This window comes from Dermacentor silvarum, chromosome 3, assembly GCF_013339745.2.
Source record: "Dermacentor silvarum isolate Dsil-2018 chromosome 3, BIME_Dsil_1.4, whole genome shotgun sequence".
NCBI lineage: Eukaryota > Metazoa > Arthropoda > Arachnida > Ixodida > Ixodidae > Dermacentor > Dermacentor silvarum.
In genome coordinates this window covers 112689458-112712241 of record NC_051156.1, presented here as the reverse complement: position 1 = coordinate 112712241, position 22784 = coordinate 112689458, and the positions used below count along the sequence as shown (strand labels likewise).

At 43.4% G+C, this 22784-nt stretch overlaps 1 protein-coding gene across 1 annotated transcript; it reads left to right on the top strand.

Annotated features, from left to right (window-relative positions):
• Window positions 1–937: 937 nt before the first annotated feature.
• On the top strand, window positions 938–21348 carry LOC119445702 (mucin-22). Its single transcript, XM_037709986.2, has 10 exons — window positions 938–1091; window positions 1807–1895; window positions 3385–3474; window positions 4022–4115; window positions 5913–5968; window positions 12711–12800; window positions 13497–13767; window positions 14619–14662; window positions 15246–15335; window positions 18736–21348. Exons 1-10 carry the CDS (start codon window positions 1025–1027, stop codon window positions 21121–21123), a joined length of 3279 nt encoding a protein of 1092 aa, XP_037565914.1. The 5' UTR covers window positions 938–1024; the 3' UTR covers window positions 21124–21348.
• The last annotated feature ends 1436 nt before the right edge of the window (window positions 21349–22784 follow it).

The window sequence follows — 22784 nt, the reverse complement described above, 5'->3', positions numbered from 1 at the left end:
CGAATCTGCTAAAGTGTTTATGTCGTATCATATATAAGCGTGTTAACATGCTGATGGTGCCAAAGAAAAGACACAGCTGGACCAGTTTGTACGATAGCATTGCGTATAATAATCAAAGCAATAAGAGAACAAGTAAACGTAAGCGTGTAATTTCAATGGAGGGTTTATTCACAAGAGACAGTGTATATTGATTTTGGGACGCAAAACGAAAAACAATGCAACAACTTATGGACAACATCTTAGTTGAATCTTGTACTGTTTCTCTTTCCATGCCAAATTATTACATGGACATCGCTTCAAAGAAACCTTCAGGTTTGGAGTCAGGATGTCCTCTCCATGCATTTCTCTTTCTGGAATTCGGTTTTCGTGTTTTATATAGTGAAAATTCGGGAAAAGAGAGACGCTGTGAACACGGCTATGTGCATTGTATCTGTCCGCGAATATTTTCGAATAAGCGTGCATGACCGATGTTCGTGTCACACATATCTACCGCTGATTAGTCCAGCTTTTCAAGCATTTACTTTGTTTGGACCAGGCTACGTAAATCTATCCAAAACCTTTTTTTTTCATGCTGCTGATATGAAGTTGTCTTGACATTGACTCAAAGCCTTCTTTCAACCCAGTTATGCAAGCCGGATGCACATAAAACAGCCTTAAGATAGAAGTAGGGATGATGAGGGGCCTTGCTGATGTTATAGTGACGTCGACACACGCCCCTGTACAGCCAAGCGCTAGACACGCTCGTCATCCTGCAGACGCTGCTTGGTTGTTTGCCGCTTGCGATACACGTAGAAGCCTGGATACGCAATGACAGCCGATAAGAGTCGCTGTCGCAGAGACGAACGGTGCTAGCGACGATAAGGATTGCCTTCCACGACGTCACAGCCATTGCTGTGGGCAACGTGGGACGCGCACGCCGTTTCCGGCCTGTATAAAAGGTCGCTTAGTGGTGGTAGAGAACTTGTCGAGGTAGTTCTAAGGATAACAGAACGGTGCTCCACAGCACCGCCGACTCGACCTAAGAATGGGAGCAACCAGCATAGCCGCGTGTGTGCTGATGCTCGCAATCTGTCTGCCAGCCGTGTGTCAAGGTACGTGAGTTTGCCTCTGAGAAATGGTGAGGTTTCGAGTGTGGAAACGAGGACAGGTGGAATATTCTGAATAAATAGGAGAGAGGAAACACGCTTCTGTTTACCCTATTATGTGCCCCCGTAGCGATATTAAAGAGGCATAACACTTGAGCAGAAAACGTTCCCACATTTCCAAGAGGTCCCTTGCCAGCCTATGTAGATAACGAGATATGATACAATGTGTTGCGGGTTAAGTGCATTCTTTTCGCCTGTAGAACTATTAAGCGGGAGCTGTTTAATTGACATGAAATCTCTTATGCCCTATGCATACTGCTATCAAAGCTAGAGCATGCGAAAGGTGAATCACTGAAGATTGTTGCACTAGACTTACACTAACCTTAGCCTTTATTGTAAGTAGCTCAGGTAACGTTATTATTTGTTTGCTTTTTTCTTGCCAAGATGCCTCTGTCATGGCCAAAAATTGCGTTCTCGTACCAACTTGGGTGTTGCTTTTTTTAAGTAAGTGTACGCATTCACACAAATAGATGTTAATTTTACTAGCGCAGAAAAGAAGTAGCTGAGAAAAGTACGAGTAATTCAGGAGGCTATGCTGCTATTCTTATGAGCCAGGCTAGGTGATAACATTTTTTTCAGCGACGCCCGTGTTCCGCGATAGCTTGCATGTATGTATCATGCCTGTGGTGCAAAGTGGTAACCTTATTTTTTTTCATCTTAGGCCAACAGTACTGGGGTGGCTACGGTTGGAGACCAGTGTTCCAGCCTTCCGTCAGTGCAGAATGTGACCGCGCCTACCCTGTCAGTGAGGTATGCAAACATTCCCTTTCCCAACAGGTGTGGTCTTTGATTACAATGTCTTAAAGGCTATGGGTAGGCAACCCGTCCATCACTATCACCCAGTCATGCTTTCTACCATGTCCAATTTTCGCGATTCGTGTAGGGTTTTCGCTAAGAAAAGCTATAAGCATACAATGTACAGTTACAAGAGAAGTCAGTCTTCGAGCCGGTAATCGATCATTAAACTTTGCGCTTCCAGGGTCAGTATAGTGTAAGAATTGCTTTCGCTGGAATCTACACCAATTTTATCATCCACCGTTCAGCTGGACCTGACAGACTCCAGTGACAACAAAGACGATGTGCCCTTCGGAGCGGTAGTCTGTTTCCGCAGATTGGATTGCAAATATACTTGTCTTGGTCATCGCTATGAGTGCTTGCCACTGCAGTTACCTGTCGAGCTATTGACACTTATATGAACGCTACTAGTGGTTTGAACAGAAATGTAACTCTAAATAAACTTGCTCGAATATTATGAAATTGTATGGATGGTCCAAACATCGCCTTTACCACCAGCTTAACTGCCTCAGAAAGCATAACCTATACATATTGCAATATTTATGTATGAAGTGACACTCCAGTGTTCCGACTGTAACATCCCACTCCCGCCATCCGAGCACCGTTTTTGTGATGCTTGGTTGTGCCTCAATAAAACCATGCCAGACATCAACCAGTGTAGGGTAGCAAATTAGGTACAATCCTTCCGGTTAACCATTCGCGTATCATATATTTCTCTATCTCACCCTCTTGATTCCACCTGCGGTTTAAACAACGTTCCACGTCTACCACATCGGCCGCGCGGCCGATCTGGTGCCCACTACCGCATTACCCAATAAAGTTGGTGGTAGCATGGCTGAGTGCAAACCTAATTGATATGAAAGTTATAAACAGAGATAAGGTGCGTCAGAAAGGCTGGCCAACGATTCGATAGGAGGACCTATCTTTGCGAAAGACCTCCTATCGAAACGTTGGCCAGCCTTTCTGAGGCACCTTATCCCTGTTTGACACCTTTACATCACGTGAGCTAATCTATCTGTCAGCCCCCTTTTTTATTTTGAAAACGCAATTAGTAATTCAACGCCCGCGCTGTGCGGAAGATGTGATTTCGTCCCCCACCTGCAGGAAGTTATACTTTCGTTCGTTTTCATTTTTCTTTAATTTATTATCTCTAAATAGCAAAAAAAAAGCATAACTCTTAGCTTACCTAAACTTTCTTTGGTATACTTGTAGATTATTTTATGGTGCCCTAACTCACTACGAGTAGTATGACTGGTGTTCCTAGATAAATGCACTTGTGGTCAAGTACGAACATAATTTTTCAAATTTTTTATTTTTAATTTCCCATTTGCCATCCTGTATTGAACATATTCGCGCAAATTACTGCTGCTTAAGTACTGAGCTTCATGCAAAAAAACAAAAAGAAAGTAAAGCTTCAAACCGCGTTGCATGCTTCTTTCGGCAGGCTGGTGCAGTAAGGACAAGCTGTCGGTACCCCTGCCAAGGCTGGCCTGTTCGGTACGGATACGAGGAAGACGGCACGCCTTGCCAATTGGTGAGCTACGTTTACTTATAAATTGTGCTAATATCCTGCCAAGCATGCTTGAAGTTATCCTGCAATCATCACGAACTGATGGTCTATAGACTGGTGTACGGGAAATGAGCTAATATCTTCTAGATGACTAGTAAAAAGTTTCTGTGAGAGTAGCGATTGAGGCGAGTTGGTTAAGGCTCATACTTAAGTGAAATGAAACAAAAACACGCGTTTGCAAGGATTTTGCAAGTGTTTGATACGGGGTCCATCGGTTTGCTTTGATAAAAGCTTTATTTTGTATCTCAACATCATGTGGCTCCGTAAGTCCTTTTTATCGACATCTGCCACTCCATCTTCCTGGATTGTGTCTTGCTGCTGCAGTCATTGAAAAAAAAATGTTCAGGCATAAAAGAACTCTATTGTTGCATAGTTCAGTAACATTGCGACGTACTTGCTTTCGCTGCCAGCGGTATTTTGTGGATATTTTACAGTATTTCTTCACGACACAGTGAAGAGTACGATTGTGATATTGTATAGCGTTTCTTATATTATTTTGCCAACAATACAGTCCTGGTGGCGGCAAGGCTTCTGCTTCAGAGGTCGCTGTCAACGACAGTACCTGGTGCCCACAGTACCAAGAGACGAAGACAACAACGTTGAAAGTAATTATTGTATTCGCTTATAATGCACACTCTAGCATACACTAAAAAAGAAATTATTGATGCGAAAATGTTCTGCAACATACGATCGAAATACCCCGACCACAATTGCATGCAGAAAAAGTGGTATTTCTGTTGCGTTGTTGTCCTCGATAAAGAGGACAAAAAAGATCAGTGGGCAATACGTAGTGAATATAAGAAATGTGAAATATATATATATATATATATATATATATATATAGTTTTTGACACCTGGAATAAAGTACTTGTACTCGGCATACTGCAGCATTCTGTGTTCTCATGAAGCAGGCAAGCTACATTTTAAGTGTTTATTTACAACAACATATGGCTGTAAAATAAATTCGGAACTTCCAAACAACAACCGCGCACGATGTGCATTAGTCCGCTTCTATTCGAGTTTTTAGGATTCTGGAAATAGTGACGTCAATACGTTATTACTTACGAGAAAAGAACAGCTTTCACGCAAATGTTTCATTTTGATTTTATCGGAGAGCGTTGTGCTCGATCGTAAATTTTAACCAGGGTGAAGCTTAAAGATATAGTAATCTTGAAAACTAGACCGTGAAGAGGTTAATGTACCTGAAATCAGGTAATATGCGTTTACTTGACGGCGCTTGCGCTCTATCACTACCGGTTCTAGAGCGTTACGCACATATTAGTTTTGCTGGAGAGAAGCAACGAGGAAAATGTTGAATGCAAAAAGGGTGTTTATCTTAGCACGGCAGATAGGAAGGCATGACGGTTGCTTTAAGAAGTGGCTCATGTCGCTAACATTTTTGTTTGCTTGAAATGTGCCCCTGCGCAGCACAAGTTACCGGCTATCATTGGCAAAGCACGTCTCGATATCTGTAAGGAAAGCCTTGGTCTGTCGCATGGCGGTCAAGTTAAAATAAATCATCAAAGCAAAAAAGCAATAGAGGAATGCAGGTTATAATAATCACTGTGGGCGAAAACTGCGTATTTTCGACATGACCGTATGCGCCACGTTTTCTTTTTCTCGAGAAGGTAATGGATATTGCTATTTTGTACATGGCGACTAAAGAAACGTGATGCCGTATGCTGCACGCAACTGCAGCGCTTGGGTGCTTTTTGGACGCCAATGTTGTTAGCTACCTTCAGGTTGAGTGTAATCGCCATTTTTGCGGCCTGAACAGCATGACGACTAGTCCGTCGAAAGATAGAGAAAGCACCCATTTGCATTGAGCTCTTTGAAACTCTTCAATTGAAATACCTTAGGCATTAGTACCTAGGTCGCTGGAACTGTCAGTACATGTAAATATTTTATCACCGCAAATTCGGTCTACATTCACTTCCTACAAATACCTTTTCCGCAGATGCGTCCTGTCTACCATTTCTGACATTTCTGTTACTTTCCTTTTTCATTACTACACAGTCAAAGAGACCTCAACCATCATTTCATTAGAAAGCTTTAGTAGAAATTTTTCGACAGTATGAAAGTTGAGTGTATGCAGCTCACTTTATTATAAATGTCGCTCTCCTAACCTTTCCTAAAAAGTACGAATTCGATCCCACGCTGCAGTGATTATATGGTGTACGACGCTTGAGTAAACGTTGCCTGTACCCTCAAAATGTACCATGCAGTTAACCGGTAGCAACTAGCTTCTCCGAATGCATTTGTTTAATGATAAAAAAATCTAACTTAGTGGGAGGAAAAATGTGAATAGATGATGTACTCGAAATCTTTCGCTTACGTCTACAGTATTACAACTGCGTTTGCCGTCCACTGATTCTCTTCTTCTATCTCGTTCGCTCTTTCAGTACGCCAGGATCCCGTTCGTTTTCTGATGTGTAGAAACCGCCGACAAAGAGTAAAGGTGAGTCCAGTGCAATGCTGCATTGGTGTACCAACCATAACGCTTACTTTAGCACAACATAGCGGTGCGATCGTTAATGGCGCTATTAGGGCCGGATCACATTGACACGCGTAGGCCTACAATGTGTATCCTTTTTCCTGTGACCGGTCTTTAACCTGCTAACAACTGTTAATGTTGTCGCTCGGTGCAAGGGTTGCCCACGAATATCAGAACATGTTCGCTTGTTGTCGTCGAACCTTTTAATCAGACTGCATGAGCACCGCGAGTCGTTTTATACATTCTGGAAGACACGCGGGTACCGGCGTTCATGGTGAAACCTACGCCGAGTCTCTAGAAATCGCCGTCGCTTCTGGCCCATGGATCAGATTTGAATGATTGACGACCGTGCTCAGTACTATCATTGTGCGTGTGTCTTACTTGCTTTTCTGGGCACAAGTTCACAACATAACGACTTAAGTTTTGTCACCCACAGTTGCGGGGCCACTCACCGCTTCCTCACCTTCCCTACAACGTGACAATATACCAATAAAAGTGCATATTATTCACGCTAGCCGTTAAGGGAGACTGCTCTGTCCCTGCAAAAAAAAATAAGTGACAAGTAGCGACACTTTTCCTGGCTGCTCCTAGATGACTACCTTACAACAAGCAAAGGAAATTGAAAAGAATGTGAAACTGACAGAATGTCATGTGCGGGCTCACAGTCTATTGAAAGGCAGTCGTGCAGTACATTGGTCTTTATTAGGCGTTGCAGTGCTCTACTGGCTTGCGGTTCAAATCAAATCAATTTATTCTCCAGTTTACATTCTGGACGGTCATTTTGGGTTAAAAGCTACATACGTAGCTTGACGTGACCCAAAAGACCAGGCAAGGCAATATCACAGCAAACAGTGTGCGCACATGTACATAATTCACATAATTCCAACTGTCGCAGGAATTCCTCATGGACGAAAATGCATTTAAAACAACACTACATTAGCAATACAAGCTATACAAAACAATCAAACAGCTATACAACATAGCATGAGACTGAATTCACAAGGTTAACATTTACTAAAAAACAAAAAACAACAAAAAAACGAAACAAGTTGTACATTACATACTCAGAACCATACACACAGGCAGAATAATAATTACATCAGATACATTACAAGCGTACAAAGTAAGAGCGGAGTTCTTTCTTACTGAAATTATCGATATTTTGGTACTTGTTCAATGTGAATGGCAGGTTATGTGTTAACGACTGATGCTTATAGAGTGTTCTGAAGTATGGAATGGACCATATCTGAGGATTTCTTGTGTTCACATTAATGGGGCGTCGCTCTAAAGAGGCTAATTGTTCTATGTAGCTCCAAGCTAATTCTGATGAATATCGTGCACTATGTAATAAACGATAAGTGTATAGGTTATCAATTCGAATAACATTATACTTAGGGAACGCTTCTCTGGTGCTTGAATAATAATCTATATTTCCAACATAGCGAATTATCTTCTTCTGCAACAAAAGAACTTTATGTTAGTTTTGGTGGTTGTACACCATATTAAAGCGCAATAATATAAGTGTGAGTTAAATAATGCATTGTAAATCTGCACTTTGGCTTTTATAGGAAGTATACTACGGCATCGTGACACAACCCCTGTCACGGAAGAAAGCTTTTTACAGAGATAATTGACGTGCATGTCCCAAGAGAGGTTTGAAGAGAAATAAACGCCAAGAATTTTATGATTGTCAACTATTTCTATTTTTTGACCTTCAAAAGTGATAATATTGTTTAACTGCAGTAATTTGTTCTTGGAACGAAAAATAATTATCTTAGTTTTAGTTGCATTAATTTTAATTTGGTTTAACTGAGACCAGGTAGATAGGTTTTCTAGCAGTGCATTACATTCTACTGTTAAGTTGTGCACGTCATTTCCAGATAGCATGACAGTGCTGTCATCAGCATATATAATGAATTGAGCTTTAGTATAAATATTTACAATGTCATTGATGAAGACATTAAATAAAAGCGGTCCTAGTACGCTTCCTTGTGGTACGCCAAATCTGTTCATTAGGAAAGACGACATGTGACCGTTCGCGCACACAGCCTGGAATCGGTCACTTAGATAAGATTTAAATAGAGATAAACAGACTCCACGTATTCCGTAACGCTCTAGTTTTTCTAATAAGATACTATGGCTGAGGCAGTCAAATGCCTTACTAAAGTCTATAAATAAAGCAAGCGTATAGATATTCATTTCTATGTTTTTTATTATGTTTTCCTTTATTGACAGTAGGGCTGTTTCTGTTGACCTGTGTTTCCTAAATCCATGTTGTGCATTAGTTATAACACCAAATTTATCAAAGAAATTGACCATACGAGAGTGAATGATTTTCTCGAGGCCCTTCGAAAATACAGGCAACACCGAAATTGGCCTATAGTTGTTTGGATCATGAGGACTACCGCCTTTCAAAATTGCCGAAACTTTAGCGTACTTCATTGCTTTGGCAAAGACGCCTGATTGAAGCGTTAGATTGAATATGTGAGCAAGAACAGGGGAAATGGAAGTTATGCAATACTTAATGGGGCCTAATTGTAGGTTATTGATGTCTAAGGCCTTACTGTTATTTAAGGATTTAAATGTGGTACACACTTCATTTTCGTCGGTAGGCTGAAAGTAAATGCTATCGGTTATAATACTAGCATTTTTTGTTCTAGAAGTTGCTGCGAGGAGTGAATGGGCAGAAGGAATGGCAGCGTTAATGAAGTGTTGATTAAAGTAATTGGCAAGGGCCTCACCCCTCAATTCAGTACCGTCATGAAGTATACTGGGTGGAACGCTTGTTTTCGTGCGACGGCCAAGAACGTCATTGATAATTTTCCATGTCTTATTAGGGTGCTGCCTTGTGGCAGTTAAGAAAAGCTGCTCATAATAAGCCCATTTAGCACGCCTAAGTTCTGAATTTAATTGGTTTCGAAACATTTTAAATTCTTTTAAATGCAATGTAGAACGTGACTCTAAAAATGAATGATACATGGAATTTTTACGTCTGATCATTTTCAAGTGTTCTTTCGTTATCCACGGCTTTCTTGCCTTTTTCGGCGGTCTTATTTGTTTCATAGGAAAATGCTTTTCATATAATTTTAAAAATGTTTTAATAAATTCATTGTAAGCCTCATCGACGTCTGTTTTTTCTAAGACAGAAGACCAGTCTTGCTCCATTATTTCACTCTTAAAGGCTACCAGCCCGCTCTCCGAAATACACTGAACAGTGAAAATTTCTATATCATCATTTCTAATGCCTTTTTCGTATTTGTACAGTGCATAAACAGGACAATGATCGCTCAGGTCCGAAACAGTAGTACCAGCGGTGTAAATATTAGTTTCGACGTTTGTTACCAGAAGGTCGAGACATGACAACGTGGAACATGTAATGCGAGTTGGTGTGGTGATTAAATTTTTGAAACCAGACGAGGACAACAATGTATCAAATTCCCTAGAGGCGTTGCTGTCTTCCAAAATATTGATATTGAAATCGCCACCGCATGTCAGGTGAAAGTTATTCTTGCAGATAAAATCCAAGAAACATTCGCAAAATTCAATGAAACGCCTGCAGCTTCCACCTGGTGGGCGATAGACGACAGCAAATACTTCATTATTATTTAGTATTGTTAGAAATTCATAGTCTTCTGTTGACACGCAGTACTCATGTACCAAAACACATTTCTTCTGTTTATTCACAAAAAGCGCAACACCTCCTCCACGTTTTTCTGGCCTATTGAGAAAGAAACTATCGTATCCATCTAGCTCCAACTTGCTGCTACCAGTTGTATACCAGGTTTCAGATAACATAATTACATCCAATTTAAATGAGAATTGGTCTAAATAAAGCGATATATCATCCTCTTTATTCACTGCAGAGCGGGCGTTAATATGTAAAACCGATTGGCAAGACGAATAACTGGATTTAATAGCGGAAGGTGACACTAACTTTAGGTATACGCAGCCGTTATCCATTGCGAGATTATGCTGAAAGGCTCAGCTCACGCCGTCACGTGCGCCTGCGCGGTTGCGGATGCCGGCCTCGAAAATACCTTATCAATGTCATGCTCATTCAGAATGTGCACGGCGGGCGTATCGTCAGCTTGCATCGCATAAATTTTCCCGTTAAACGACCAGACCGATTTCCACTTATATTCATATTTCTTCTTGACGGCAAGAGCTAGAAGTTTCTTTAAGGCTGGGCAAAGATGCTCGTTCACATAGTTAGCGTTTCCTGTGGTCAGTCCGACGTCTTTGTTTGTAAGACGAGCTCTCTTTGCCTTCTTTAGAACGCTGTCTCGCTTTGCACGTGACTTAAACTGGACAATGATGTTACTTTTGCCGGCATCTCGAGTCGGCACTCGATGACAGGCCTCGATATCGACTTCAGTTATCGGCTCATTTATGGCACCGCCAATCTTGGACACAAAACTAAAAACAGATTCATCGTCTTGTTTTAGTACTCCTTGTATTTCTAGGTTTGCCTTCCTCGAGTACTGTTCTGCGAGAACAAGCCGTGTGTCGAGATCCCGGCTTCTGCTTTCCAGACACTTGCATTCGGCACGAAGCGCTGCGTTCTCACTTTCAAGATTCTTGTTCCTTGTAACCACATCGTCCAGTTTCTTTTTCTGCTCCTCGATTGAACTGAAGGCAAACTCAAGACTTTGTGCCATATTTCTCTGCTCGTTTTTTAAGTCTCGGATTTCATTTCGCAAATCCCTTTCAAGGGAATCGCGGAAAGTTTTCATTTCTTGTTTCATCTCTTCTTTCAGCTTGAGTAGCTCTGCCCTCATTTCATCCTTGAGCTTAGTTATATCTTTTGTCATTTTGCAGTACAAACAGGCAAATACAAGTCAATTCGAAATTCACTATTTGGCAGTAGCGACGAAACTTCGAGATGCAACAGGGAAAAAATGGGCAATATAATGCAAACACTAACCTGTGATAAGAATGCCGAAACGTTAAGCCCGTGCACACAGCTGTCGCCGCCACTGCCAAGTGAAAGCTGTGACAGCCACGGTGCTCCTTTTGTAGCGTGCAGAACGTGACGTTGAGCCTCGTCACAGGGCGCAGGCGCAGCCGACAATGACGCCTCCTGGTCGCAGACGCTGGATGTCTTCCGAAAAGCAGTGGACCGCTTGGGCGCTTGGTGCGGTTGCTTGAAATGCCCTGTGATAAGAATGCCGAAACGTTAAGCCCGTGCACACAGCTGTCGCCGCTACTGCCAAGTGAAAGCTGTGACAGCCACGGTGCTCCTTTTGTAGCGTGCAGAACGTGACGTTGAGCCTCATCACAGGGCGCAGGCGCAGCCGACAATGACGCCTCCTGGTCGCAGACGCTGGATGTCTTCCGAAAAGCAGTGGACCGCTTGGGCGCTTGGTGCGGTTGCTTGAAATGCCCTGTGATAAGAATGCCGAAACGTTAAGCCCGTGCACACAGCTGTCGCCGCTACTGCCAAGTGAAAGCTGTGACAGCCACGGTGCTCCTTTTGTAGCGTGCAGAACGTGACGTTGAGCCTCGTCACAGGGCGCAGGCGCAGCCGACAATGACGCCTCCTGGTCGCAGACGCTGGATGTCTTCCGAAAAGCAGTGGACCGCTTGGGCGCTTGGTGCGGTTGCTTGAAATGCCCTGTGATAAGAATGCCGAAACGTTAAGCCCGTGCACACAGCTGTCGCCGCTACTGCCAAGTGAAAGCTGTGACAGCCACGGTGCTCCTTTTGTAGCGTGCAGAACGTGACGTTGAGCCTCATCACAGGGCGCAGGCGCAGCCGACAATGACGCCTCCTGGTCGCAGACGCTGGATGTCTTCCGAAAAGCAGTGGACCGCTTGGGCGCTTGGTGCGGTTGCTTGAAATGCCCTGTGATAAGAATGCCGAAACGTTAAGCCCGTGCACACAGCTGTCGCCGCTACTGCCAAGTGAAAGCTGTGACAGCCACGGTGCTCCTTTTGTAGCGTGCAGAACGTGACGTTGAGCCTCATCACAGGGCGCAGGCGCAGCCGACAATGACGCCTCCTGGTCGCAGACGCTGGATGTCTTCCGAAAAGCAGTGGACCGCTTGGGCGCTTGGTGCGGTTGCTTGAAATGCCCTGTGATAAGAATGCCGAAACGTTAAGCCCGTGCACACAGCTGTCGCCGCTACTGCCAAGTGAAAGCTGTGACAGCCACGGTGCTCCTTTTGTAGCGTGCAGAACGTGACGTTGAGCCTCGTCACAGGGCGCAGGCGCAGCCGACAATGACGCCTCCTGGTCGCAGACGCTGGATGTCTTCCGAAAAGCAGTGGACCGCTTGGGCGCTTGGTGCGGTTGCTTGAAATGCCCTGTGATAAGAATGCCGAAACGTTAAGCCCGTGCACACAGCTGTCGCCGCTACTGCCAAGTGAAAGCTGTGACAGCCACGGTGCTCCTTTTGTAGCGTGCAGAACGTTCGATTCGATAGTCCTACAATATATGTTGGACGATTGGCTTATCGTTCAAAACGTCTCACGAAAATATTGTGTGCAGGACGTTCTGGTATGCACACTGTCATTGTCACATACAGAAAACTGAAAGCAAAGGAAGCTTGCATTTCTCATACGCCTCAACTTATTGGAGCATCTTAATTAGAGCTAATTATGTTAAGCGCATGTCCTTGCTTCGTTCTTTGAAGAATGTAAGCGTTTAAACAAGCTCTCCGCTGAATTTACGCGTTCAAAGTTGCCTTTAAATTTTCATGTGTGCAGGTCGGGGGTGTTGTTCGCTCCTGCCAGTTCGTGTGCAAGCAAAGGAGGAATTCCTTCTTGGCCAATGAAGACAACGGAACGCCATGCCTGGTAAAAAAAAATTGTGTTTGCGTAATGTTCTTGTCACATCACACATTTCCTGTCTTTCTTTCTGCATGGAGAGAGAGTGAATACTTTTTAGTCACAGTCTCATCTAGTGCATGATGCAGACATCCCCCTTTAGTAAGACGCGCGCTTTGTTATTTAGCTTGCAAAGATTGTGCACGATATCTAGTAACCGCCCCTGTCATTGCGACAGCTCAAATAAATTACCATGCTTTAACCAAACGCACCCTTCAAGACAAATACGAAAGGAAGGCTGATACAGTACAAATGTTCATTTACTACTGATGTGTATTCGGAGCAGAGAACGTATTACCAGATATTAACATAAGTGGCTTTGTCTTTACGGTTCCCCCAACCGCTTCGCAAACCATTATACATTTGTATTTCCCGGAAGCGGATAACACCCGAAGAAATTAGAAGCAGTTTGAACCTGAATATATAGTCCCATTTTTTCGTTTTGTCGATACACTGCACACCGCATGAAATTAGGCGCGCCAGGAAAGTATTTGCGCATTGCTAGCACATCGAAGCGGCATTGGAGGAGCAATTACTCGCAACTCAGAAGCACCGCGTACTAGAGACCTGAACTTGCTATTGCAAGTCATTCCTTTCAAAGTGTGTTTGTCATGCCATTAGTTCGTTTTCATACTTATTCTTACCATCGTTTGCGCAAACACGCAGGCATGGGGAGGAAATGTTGGCTATTGTGACCAAGGCGTGTGCAAGGCTGTTGAACCTACCGCGGCGTCTACGGCAGCACAAGCGACATCTACAGAGTCATCGACAACACCGGAGCTTCTAGTCGCTTCTTCTGCAGTCACTGCAGTACCGGCGGTTACCGAACAAGATGTTGCGGCAGCACAAACTGGCGAACCTACAGATGCAGCGACAGCAGCTTCCACACAAGCATCAGCGACGGCTGCTCCAGTGGCCAGGCCACCATGGCGACCAGGTGGGTGTTGTCTGCGACGTCATCACGTGGACCTGCAATAAAAAATGAGGGGAAACATTACATGTCATGATTCGGCAGGTTGAGTTCTCAATGAAGTTTTAAGCCACAGAAAAAAGAGCGGCGGATGTGACGTCCGAAAAAGCACATTGCATCAGTTGGTACTATAGAACACTTGATAAGCCAGGTGTCGACAGCTCTCGTGATAACTACATCATCAATGCATTCAGTGCACCAATGGATTGTTGCCTCAGGTCACGTAGATTAGTCTTGCGGCAGTTAATGCCTACAAATGTAAATATATCGCAAAATGGTTTTATCAGTTGTAATTTAATGTCTGCCACCTACTTACTGTAGACATAGTATATTTGTGACCCATTGTGGGCACAGTTGAACATTATCTCCAAAATACAGTTTTAGGAAAGTGTTGAATGCTCGTTTGTTTCTATTAAGAGTACACGAAAACAAAAAGAAAATGCGCTGCCGATGTGACTGCTGTCGCGAATTTCTGCTATAAAAAAATTCAAAACGGCGATCTTAGATAAATGATACGAAAATGCGGAAGGATATGTTATTTATATCGAAATACTCAGGCACACAGACAACTACAAAATTAATGCACATATAGGAGGGCACTGGTAGACTCCTGCAAATGTGCTCGTATTTCACGCGGTAAAAATGTTAGTACAGTGAAGTTCTTAAAATGCTTCGGGACATCATCAACGGTGTCTTGAATGTAACTGTCGCAACACCCCGTCATATCTTGTTCTTGTAGCTTGAAAAATCACTAGAATAGTTTTATATTTCGGAAAGCCAGAGTCCGCTCTTGTATAATAATTTCCTTGTCTCTGCAGGTTTCATCGGTGTGAAGTGTGACAGGGCCTACCCGGCTAGAGTGGTAAGGGTGATTGATACTCAAGAAAATACGTACGTCGCCATGTTTCAGAACTGTAAATTCGGTACAATGCGGATGGAACATACGCATTTGTTGACTGTAGAAATTCGCAGTTATATAAAATTGACGTTATGGTTCACAAGCGAAAGTTGACCGCTTGTAGCAATATCTCTGTGATTAATGATGCAGTGCGACTCATAGACTCAAGGAGTGCACAATATAACATTATGCGCTTTTCGGGTTAGGATTCTGGTGCATGGCCATAAATTTTGCAAACACAATTATTTCAGGTTCATGCCTATAAACTTACGACTTTACAGTTCCTAACAGAATGTTTGTTAGATTTTTTTCAATTACAATTAAAGTTCGTCAACTTGGTGCTCAAAACGTTTTAATGACCTGCAGTCAACAGAAGAAAATAGCAGGACCTTTCTAAGCTAGCAGCTAATTTGGACGACAAATTTTAGGAAGCTATAGGACAAGGTAATTCTTAGGCAATAGCGCATGTTAGTGTACCGGTCGTAAATAAGGATGTACCTTTAAAAAGCAATTAATTTAAAACTGCTGGTTTCTTCTTTATTACCAGACCAATGGACGTGTGGCTAAGTGCCGCTTCCTATGTCGAGGCTATCCTTCCTTTGGGATCGGCTTTGAAGAAGATGGAACACCTTGCTGGGTAAAAAAGCTTCACTTTTTTAGATACCGCATGAAACAAGGCTCGAGTACAAACAAAGATATCAATCACATCAAAACATTTTGTCGCCAAATACATCGTTTACTATCCCAAAGCCAGTCAATACGTCAGCCACTATCCAAAATACCGCTACAAGAGGTCACGTTTTCATTAATAATGAAGTGTTATACATATTCCGGATCTTATTTTCGAACAAAGTTGTTGGGCTGCCTTGTGGAGGCAATCTTGGTTTTAGCAAGCACATTGTTCACAGCGTAGTACTAGCCTCCTAGATATATTCTTGCCGAATTATATATTTCTGGATAATTTCGAATTGCCGTTATGCCAAAGGCACCAACTGGCATGAGTGAAAAAAAAAATAAAAACGTTGCTCATGAAAATAGCTGCTTAAATTTCGCAAAGCATCTTTTCATAGGGGTAAATTCTTTAGCGGCCCAAATCTTTTTCAGGAATTCAAATTTTTTTACAGTGCCACCTAGTTGTTTAGCCAGTAAACAAGTGTTTACTTTTCCCCTTTAGTCGTCTCGGAAATTATGCCAGATGGCGCTAGTTGCCTAGGGAGCGTTTTTTCTCATTTTTAAGCAACAGCCTTATAGCCAACATGCCGCTTCCCGCGCTGAACCCTCAATGTTTCAATGGGCGCAAAGGTGTTTAAACTTACACGGAACCTTTTTCGCTTGTAACACGTAGCGCAGGAGTATGTCCTACTGACTGTATTGGAAAACGTACGCTGTGGATCAACGTGGTGCTGTATTATGATATTTATTACGGTGGTCACCTACGCTAACCACCGTGCATGAAAGGGGTATAGGTGGGGTGCCAGATTGTACGAGCGAAATTCACCATAAAATTATATTTTATCATATATAATTTATATATAATTATATATAATATATTTACACACACACACACACAAGTAAATATAACTTCATACACTCGAAACCGGATATATCAAACCCACATACGTAAAACGAATGATTGTATAAATGGAACAGTTGTAAAGCACTTTGAAACTTTCTGTATGAAATTTAATGTGATATATCGGGGTTGGAGTGCGTATATATATATATATATATATATATATATATATATATATATATATATATACCTCGCCTTCAGTCGTGCATGCTCTCATTTTATAATTTATATATATATATATATATATATATATATATATATACATTGTTTAATGAGAGCATGCACGACTGAAGGCGAGGTCATTTCACAAAAGAAGCAAGAAAAACCCTCACGGTGTGGTAAAACTGAATACGTGCCCGTCTAAAATATGCCAGCTGCGATTCAGTTTTCGTATATTATTATTGGATTTGCGCAAGCGCCGCAGATTTCACATGTACAAGAAAAATGAGAATGAATGAGCATGCGCGAGGTATTGTCAGGGATTTGTATGAACGATTGGAGTTCGCGGATAACAAAAGGAAGTGCGTGGGCACATGCGAAGGGAAGAGTGCAGCAGACAGAGAGTGCTTTGCACGCGTGCGCGCACTTTGGACCATCTTGCCGCTTTTCGTCGTTAAAAATCACTGATATCCCATGTGGCATGCTGCCCCAGGATATTCTAAATTTAGCGACAACTAGCGGCAACGCATTGTTGTTTGTGCCAAGAGAAAGAAAGTATTTGCCCTACGCAATCTGGGAGCTTGGTTTCTCTTTTAAATGCATCGAATCCTTTCAATCGCCCTTCGCGTGAGCAAACTAAGAACACAGCAGCTATCAAATCAATCATCGTCATAACAAAGCCATATCACAGAAATGGCACACCCGGGTGTAAACGGACTTGCCGGTGGAGAACGGTAAACTATTCGCACTAGGTTCGTGTCATCTACCAGCTGCTCCTGACCAAAACCAGGGGGCGTGCTTACGTTGCCCTCCAATAGCGTTACACGGGAGCGAGATCAAAGCCTTTGAATACTTCGGAAGGTCTTGAGGTTTAAGAGGGATAGATGCTCTCGAGACAATAACTCGGCAGGCTCTCCGTTGAAAATTGAAAACATGAGTAATGAAAAGCACGGTGATTAGATTGAGGGTGAGAGAAGCAATTGTACTCGAATTAAGGTTGTGAGACGCAATAAAATGAAGCAATTTGCCATGCTCTATGTTCTGTTGCCATTTCAATCGGCATAGTTGCCTATCAGTTCTTATGTGATTTTTCGCTCTCCAAACACTTCAGGCAGCTTTCTACTATCCCGTTTTCTCCAAACAGTTCGATTATATGTACACTTACCTTTTTCTACACTTATGTTTTCCGAATGTCACAATCTGGTAAATATATGGACGTGAAGGAACAAAGCCGAAATGGTCACAGCTGAAGTCCCAAATAACTGTTAACAATCAGGCATACCTGCCAAAGCTCGCGAATTTTTCGTACAGTTTACGAATTTGGGCCCGTTCTACGATATTATGACTGTTAAGTCTTCTTTTACGAAAAATAAGTTGAATTCGGTAAAATAGTTTAACGGTGTCGAAATTGGATAGTTGCGAGATTACAAAAACTTAATGCAAAAAGAAATTTTTATGGAACTTGCGCTGCTTTCCTGTGGCAGCGCCAGGCGCCATATACTAGAAAGCTACTTAATTGGTTCATGCAAGTTGATTTAGACAAGTTTTTGAAACAGGAAAAATTCGCGTCAGCTTGGTCACTGCAACGGTGACGTAAAAACTTTGTTTTGTTTCTCAGCCTGCGCTGTATCAACTTTGCTGCGACAGTGCAAAAGGTTGCGTGTGTATGCAACAGATGTTCTGCACTGAGGGCGAAATTCGTAAAAATAAGTGCTCAACCCTCCCCTTAGTCTGCCGGATATTTACGAATTTTACTGCTCACAGATTGGCCGGCACGTGTACGACACAGAACGCTTGTGCTAATGGGATATTCCTTTAAAATATGTTCTAGCGCACCCCCTCCTCCACCAGGTCTGTGGAATTTTTGAGAATTTGAATGTTCACAGGTTGGCAGTTATGCTTTCAGGTGTACAAATATGCATTCTGTATTCTAATGCACTAATGCGGTTTAGCAGTGTCGGCTAATTTGCTTTCAATATTTTCTCTTATGCTTTGTTTCCCGCGTTCGGTTCATTTTAGGAGGGCTTGTGATTGGCGATATTAAGGATTTGCCAGCTGTCTTATGTTACCTAGTTTTACATGCATCAACCACCGGCACAATTCACGGTTTTCTGATTGGTTCAACTAATCTATTTCTACTTACGCTTCACACTAATGGCGTTAGGTGGTTCGAAATGGTCATTATGTATAACATAAAGCAGGACGTGCCAGATTACCCAAACATTGATAAGAGCAAACGTTTCATTGTGATTTTGACGGCTTGATTGTGGATATTGGAGTTAATTCTGATTTTTGATAATTACAGAGAAAGAAGACACTAGAAGGCGTGTGCTCTGACGGCAAGTGCCAGCCCGTTCCTCTGACCACAGCAGCAACAACAGTTCAGGAAAAAAGCACTACTACCGTCTCCACCACACAGACAGACACAGTTACTGCCACCGGAGCAGACGAACAATCTACAACTCAGGTGGCTGCAGCCACAGAAGACGTAGAAACCTTATCAACGTCCACAACCCGTGTAGTTGAAGAAGGTGATTACACGAACACTGACCAGGGTATCATCGTTAACGCAGCTGAAAGCACAACAGCAAATTCTGAATTCGGGACAACCGAAGAGCCGGCGAGCTCCTCTGACGGGCAGGCCACGACAGTGAACTCAGGACCATGGGCCGAAGGTGAAGCGCGCACGGAAGAGAACGTTAGTGAACCGGCACCAACTGCCGAGACAGCAGTACCGGGGGCGACCGAGAACAACAGAGGTCACTCAGTAGAGGAAGTGACGACTACTCAGCAGCAAACAACGGGTGAATCACTGCACGAAGGCACGGCTGTACCAGAAGATTCAACAGATATTGTGGGAAGTGAGCAAGCTGGTACACCGTCAGGCGATGAAGTGACAACACAAAGTGAAAGAAAAGTTGACGGAGAGCAAGACACTACTGCCGCTGGCCATGCTGCCGGTGAGGGCGAGGAAGGGTCCGGTAACATCGAAGGAGTGTCTGTATCCGAAGTGACAGGTCCGGAGGCGACAACAACGACGAGCAGTAGTATTGAGGAAGCTGTGGCTGTAGTTTCAGAAAGTGACGCCATCATTGTTGACCCGTCCTCTCAGTCAGCATCCGAAGGTAGCGCTGTTGAACTGGAAACCGAAGTGCCGCAAACAAGTCAGGCACCCATCACGACCACAGGTTTGGCAGCTGGTTCAAAAGGAGGAGTTGATGCTGATGATGCCAGTTCACCCACCGAGACGGAGCTTTCGGCACAAAGCTCAACGTCAGTGGTAACTGAAGGTGTTTTCGAAGAAGTTACTGAAACAACCAATCTTGAGAAAAACGTTGAAGTTGACGTAACGGTAACCGCTCAGGAGAATCCCAGCACTACTCCTGCTCACGAAGATGAAGATGCCGGTCACGCAGTGACAGAAGTAGTGTCTAGCCAGCCAGATGACGATGAACATGCCACAGCAACTTCACATGCAGTCATTTCTGATATTCAACAGGAAGTGACTGAAGGCGTCATTTTAACAACCACAGGCGGGGCCACGGAAGCAACGACAGCTGTGGGTGAAACAGCAACTGCTAAAGTTATCACAGTTGTCACTCGCAAAGAAATCGTCCGTCCCGTAGGGTCAGATGCCGATCAGTCAGACGTTACTGTGGTAGACTCCACTCGTAGCACCTACGTAGAAACATTGCCCGTATCAGAACTCAACGAAACGGTTGCATCTAACACAGCAGAATCCGTTGTTTCAGTGTCCAGCGACAATCCTGGCTTAGCTACAGATGAAAGCAATGCAGGGGCTGCAGCTAGCTCTACAGACGGTGTATTAGTCAGTGAACCTGAAGCTGTGGCCACAACGGCTTCTGCCGTTGAAGTAGCCCAGACAGAGCAGGTTGCGACTGAACTACCCGAAACAAAAGCAGCGCCAGTTATTGATGAGACCACTGAAGGAACGACAGCAACGGACGAATCAGCAACTGTTAAAATTATCACAACCAATACTCAAAAGGAAATCACTCGGCCGATAGACGGCGAAGCTAGCCAACCAGAAGAAACTTCAGTGGACACAAAGCGTACCACATCCGTGGAGGAATTACCTGTTTCAGAAGTAGATCAAACAAGTGCTTCTGATCCCACAGGTTCTGCCGTGGCTGAAACCAGCGAAAGCGTAAGTGATAGTCCAGACAACACGGGTACAGCTGCTGCTGTATCCGGCGAGCCTACGGCTGGGGCCACAAGTTCCACAGAAGTGTCTCAGGTTCTGCAGGATGCCACTGAAGTAAGCTCTGTGGTCGTTGCAAACGAAGCCTCTGAGAGCACGACAGCTGCTGCTGCTGCTGAGCCAGCCACTGTAAAGGTTATAACAACTATCACTCACAAGGAGATTGTTCGTCCAGTTTACTCAGACGACTCTCAGTCTGACGCTAGTGTGGTCGACACCTCCAAAACCACCTCAGTAGAGACATTGCCCGCATCACAATTCGAAGAAGCTAACAAGTCTAGCCCTGCCGAATCAGAAGCTGCCTCTCCCAGTGAGACCAGCGTTCCATCCGACGATGACACGGCAGCTAGTGACGCAGTAAGCAGCAGACCATCGATAGTCATTACTGATTTCGTACAAAAAACAGCGTCTTCTTCAAAGGAGTCGGTTACGGCACCTAGCACAGAGGAGCAGGCCACCGCCGTGCCCTAAATTCCCAGTACACTGAGCATAGAGTCTGAAAATCTCACATAATGACAATTGGGACTCGGCGCTACATTTGAGGTGCACCAAGACTAGAAGCATTCCCTATGCACCCATCGGGACGGCAGCAAAATCAGTTGCATTCAGTGGCTTCCTTGGTCTACACTGAATGAAATCACACGTCCATTTCTTTCGTAAAATGCGTTACTGGAATAAAGGTCTGAATGGTAATAATTATATGTGCTTCACTTGTTACATAATAGACAAAGATCACGAGGGGTAGGTCAAACACAAGCTTTCTAATGTCATTTTTGCAGTTTTTTTAATCATTTCAGCACTTTGCAAGGAAAATGATAATACCAAATGTGCGCATTCTGTGCTCGTGGTCGGCGGAGCAATATCACACTCAAGCAGGATTCGGCAAAACAAGCCTACAATTGTATGATATTTATCACTTTCTCGACATCGACAGAGGTAGAGCTTCGTGTCGAATGCGTTCGTTGATACTGAGAAGTGAAGAAAGTTAGGACAATGTGGAGAAAGAATGTAAGCATGCACGATGATAAGTCTCGCCGGAACATTATATGTTGCTTGCACATAAATATGTAGGGACGTAAGCGAAAGCAGCAATCAAAAATGAAATGTGTCATGCAAAATAAAAATATATTCGTTACAACTCTAAGAGACTTCCAGTTCTTTTTGCAGCTGTATAGCGATATCCTAAATTGCGTGTAAACTTTATACTGCGCATTTACTTTAGACAAACACAGGGAGTGACATCTTCTCAGAAACTTGGACCATTACTCTACATGCATCAGGAAAACATCGCGACAATGTATTGTAACATTATCAGAGCAACGGCAATGATCGTGAAACCTTCGCACATTGAGAATCACGTAAATTTTTCAGGCAAGTCGGCATCAGTTATTCTGGTTTGTCTAAGAAAGTAGTGAACGCATTCGATTCTTTACGACATAGATATTGTTGCCACCGAAACACTGAAAAGAATGGACGCAGTCCAAATGGTGCACAACCATGATTCATATATATATGCTGTGTTGATGCGTTCGCACTTGCACCTTAGGAAACATGTCTTCGTTGCAAGTCTCAGAGAGAAAACACGTCCGCTGTCTTGGTATTTAGTGTGTGAGCTATGAGCTATACAACGAATAAACCAAACCAGTGAAATTCGAAGTAGATGTTAACTTAATCTTGGAAAAAAATAATGAATTCTGAGGTTTGACATTCCAATAACCCCGATCTCACTATGAAGCATGCGGAATTGGGGGACTCAGGTTGAATTTTGACAACTTGTGGCTCTTTAACGCGCACTCAATGCATGGTACACGGTCGTTTCCGCATTTTGCCTCCATCATAATGGTGCATTTCGATGAGGTCAAAATGCGAAAACGCCTGCAGCCGGGATTTGGTCCGGCAGCTTTGTGCTTAGCAGCGTTATGCCAAAGCCACTCAGAAACCGCTGCGGGTATTCAATTTGGAGTGTCTCATGTTTAAATTGTGGTTTTGGCACAGAAAACGTCAGAATTCAATTCAATTTATGGAAACTATTTCATAAGAAGCCAACTAACAAAAAAACTTTCAACGTAAGATGCAACAGACTTTTAAAGTAATACGGCTGTCTTTCATTACCAGTTTAGTGGGTGCTTGAC

Coding starts and splice junctions, on each gene's coding strand:
- LOC119445702 (XM_037709986.2), top strand. CDS start 1,025: ATGGGAGCAACCAGCATAGCCGCGTGTGTGCTGATGCTCGCAATCTGT. Junction 4,116..5,912: donor CGAAGACAACAACGTTGAAA/GTAATTATTGTA, acceptor TCGCTCTTTCAG/TACGCCAGGATCCCGTTCGT. Junction 15,336..18,735: donor AAGATGGAACACCTTGCTGG/GTAAAAAAGCTT, acceptor TGATAATTACAG/AGAAAGAAGACACTAGAAGG.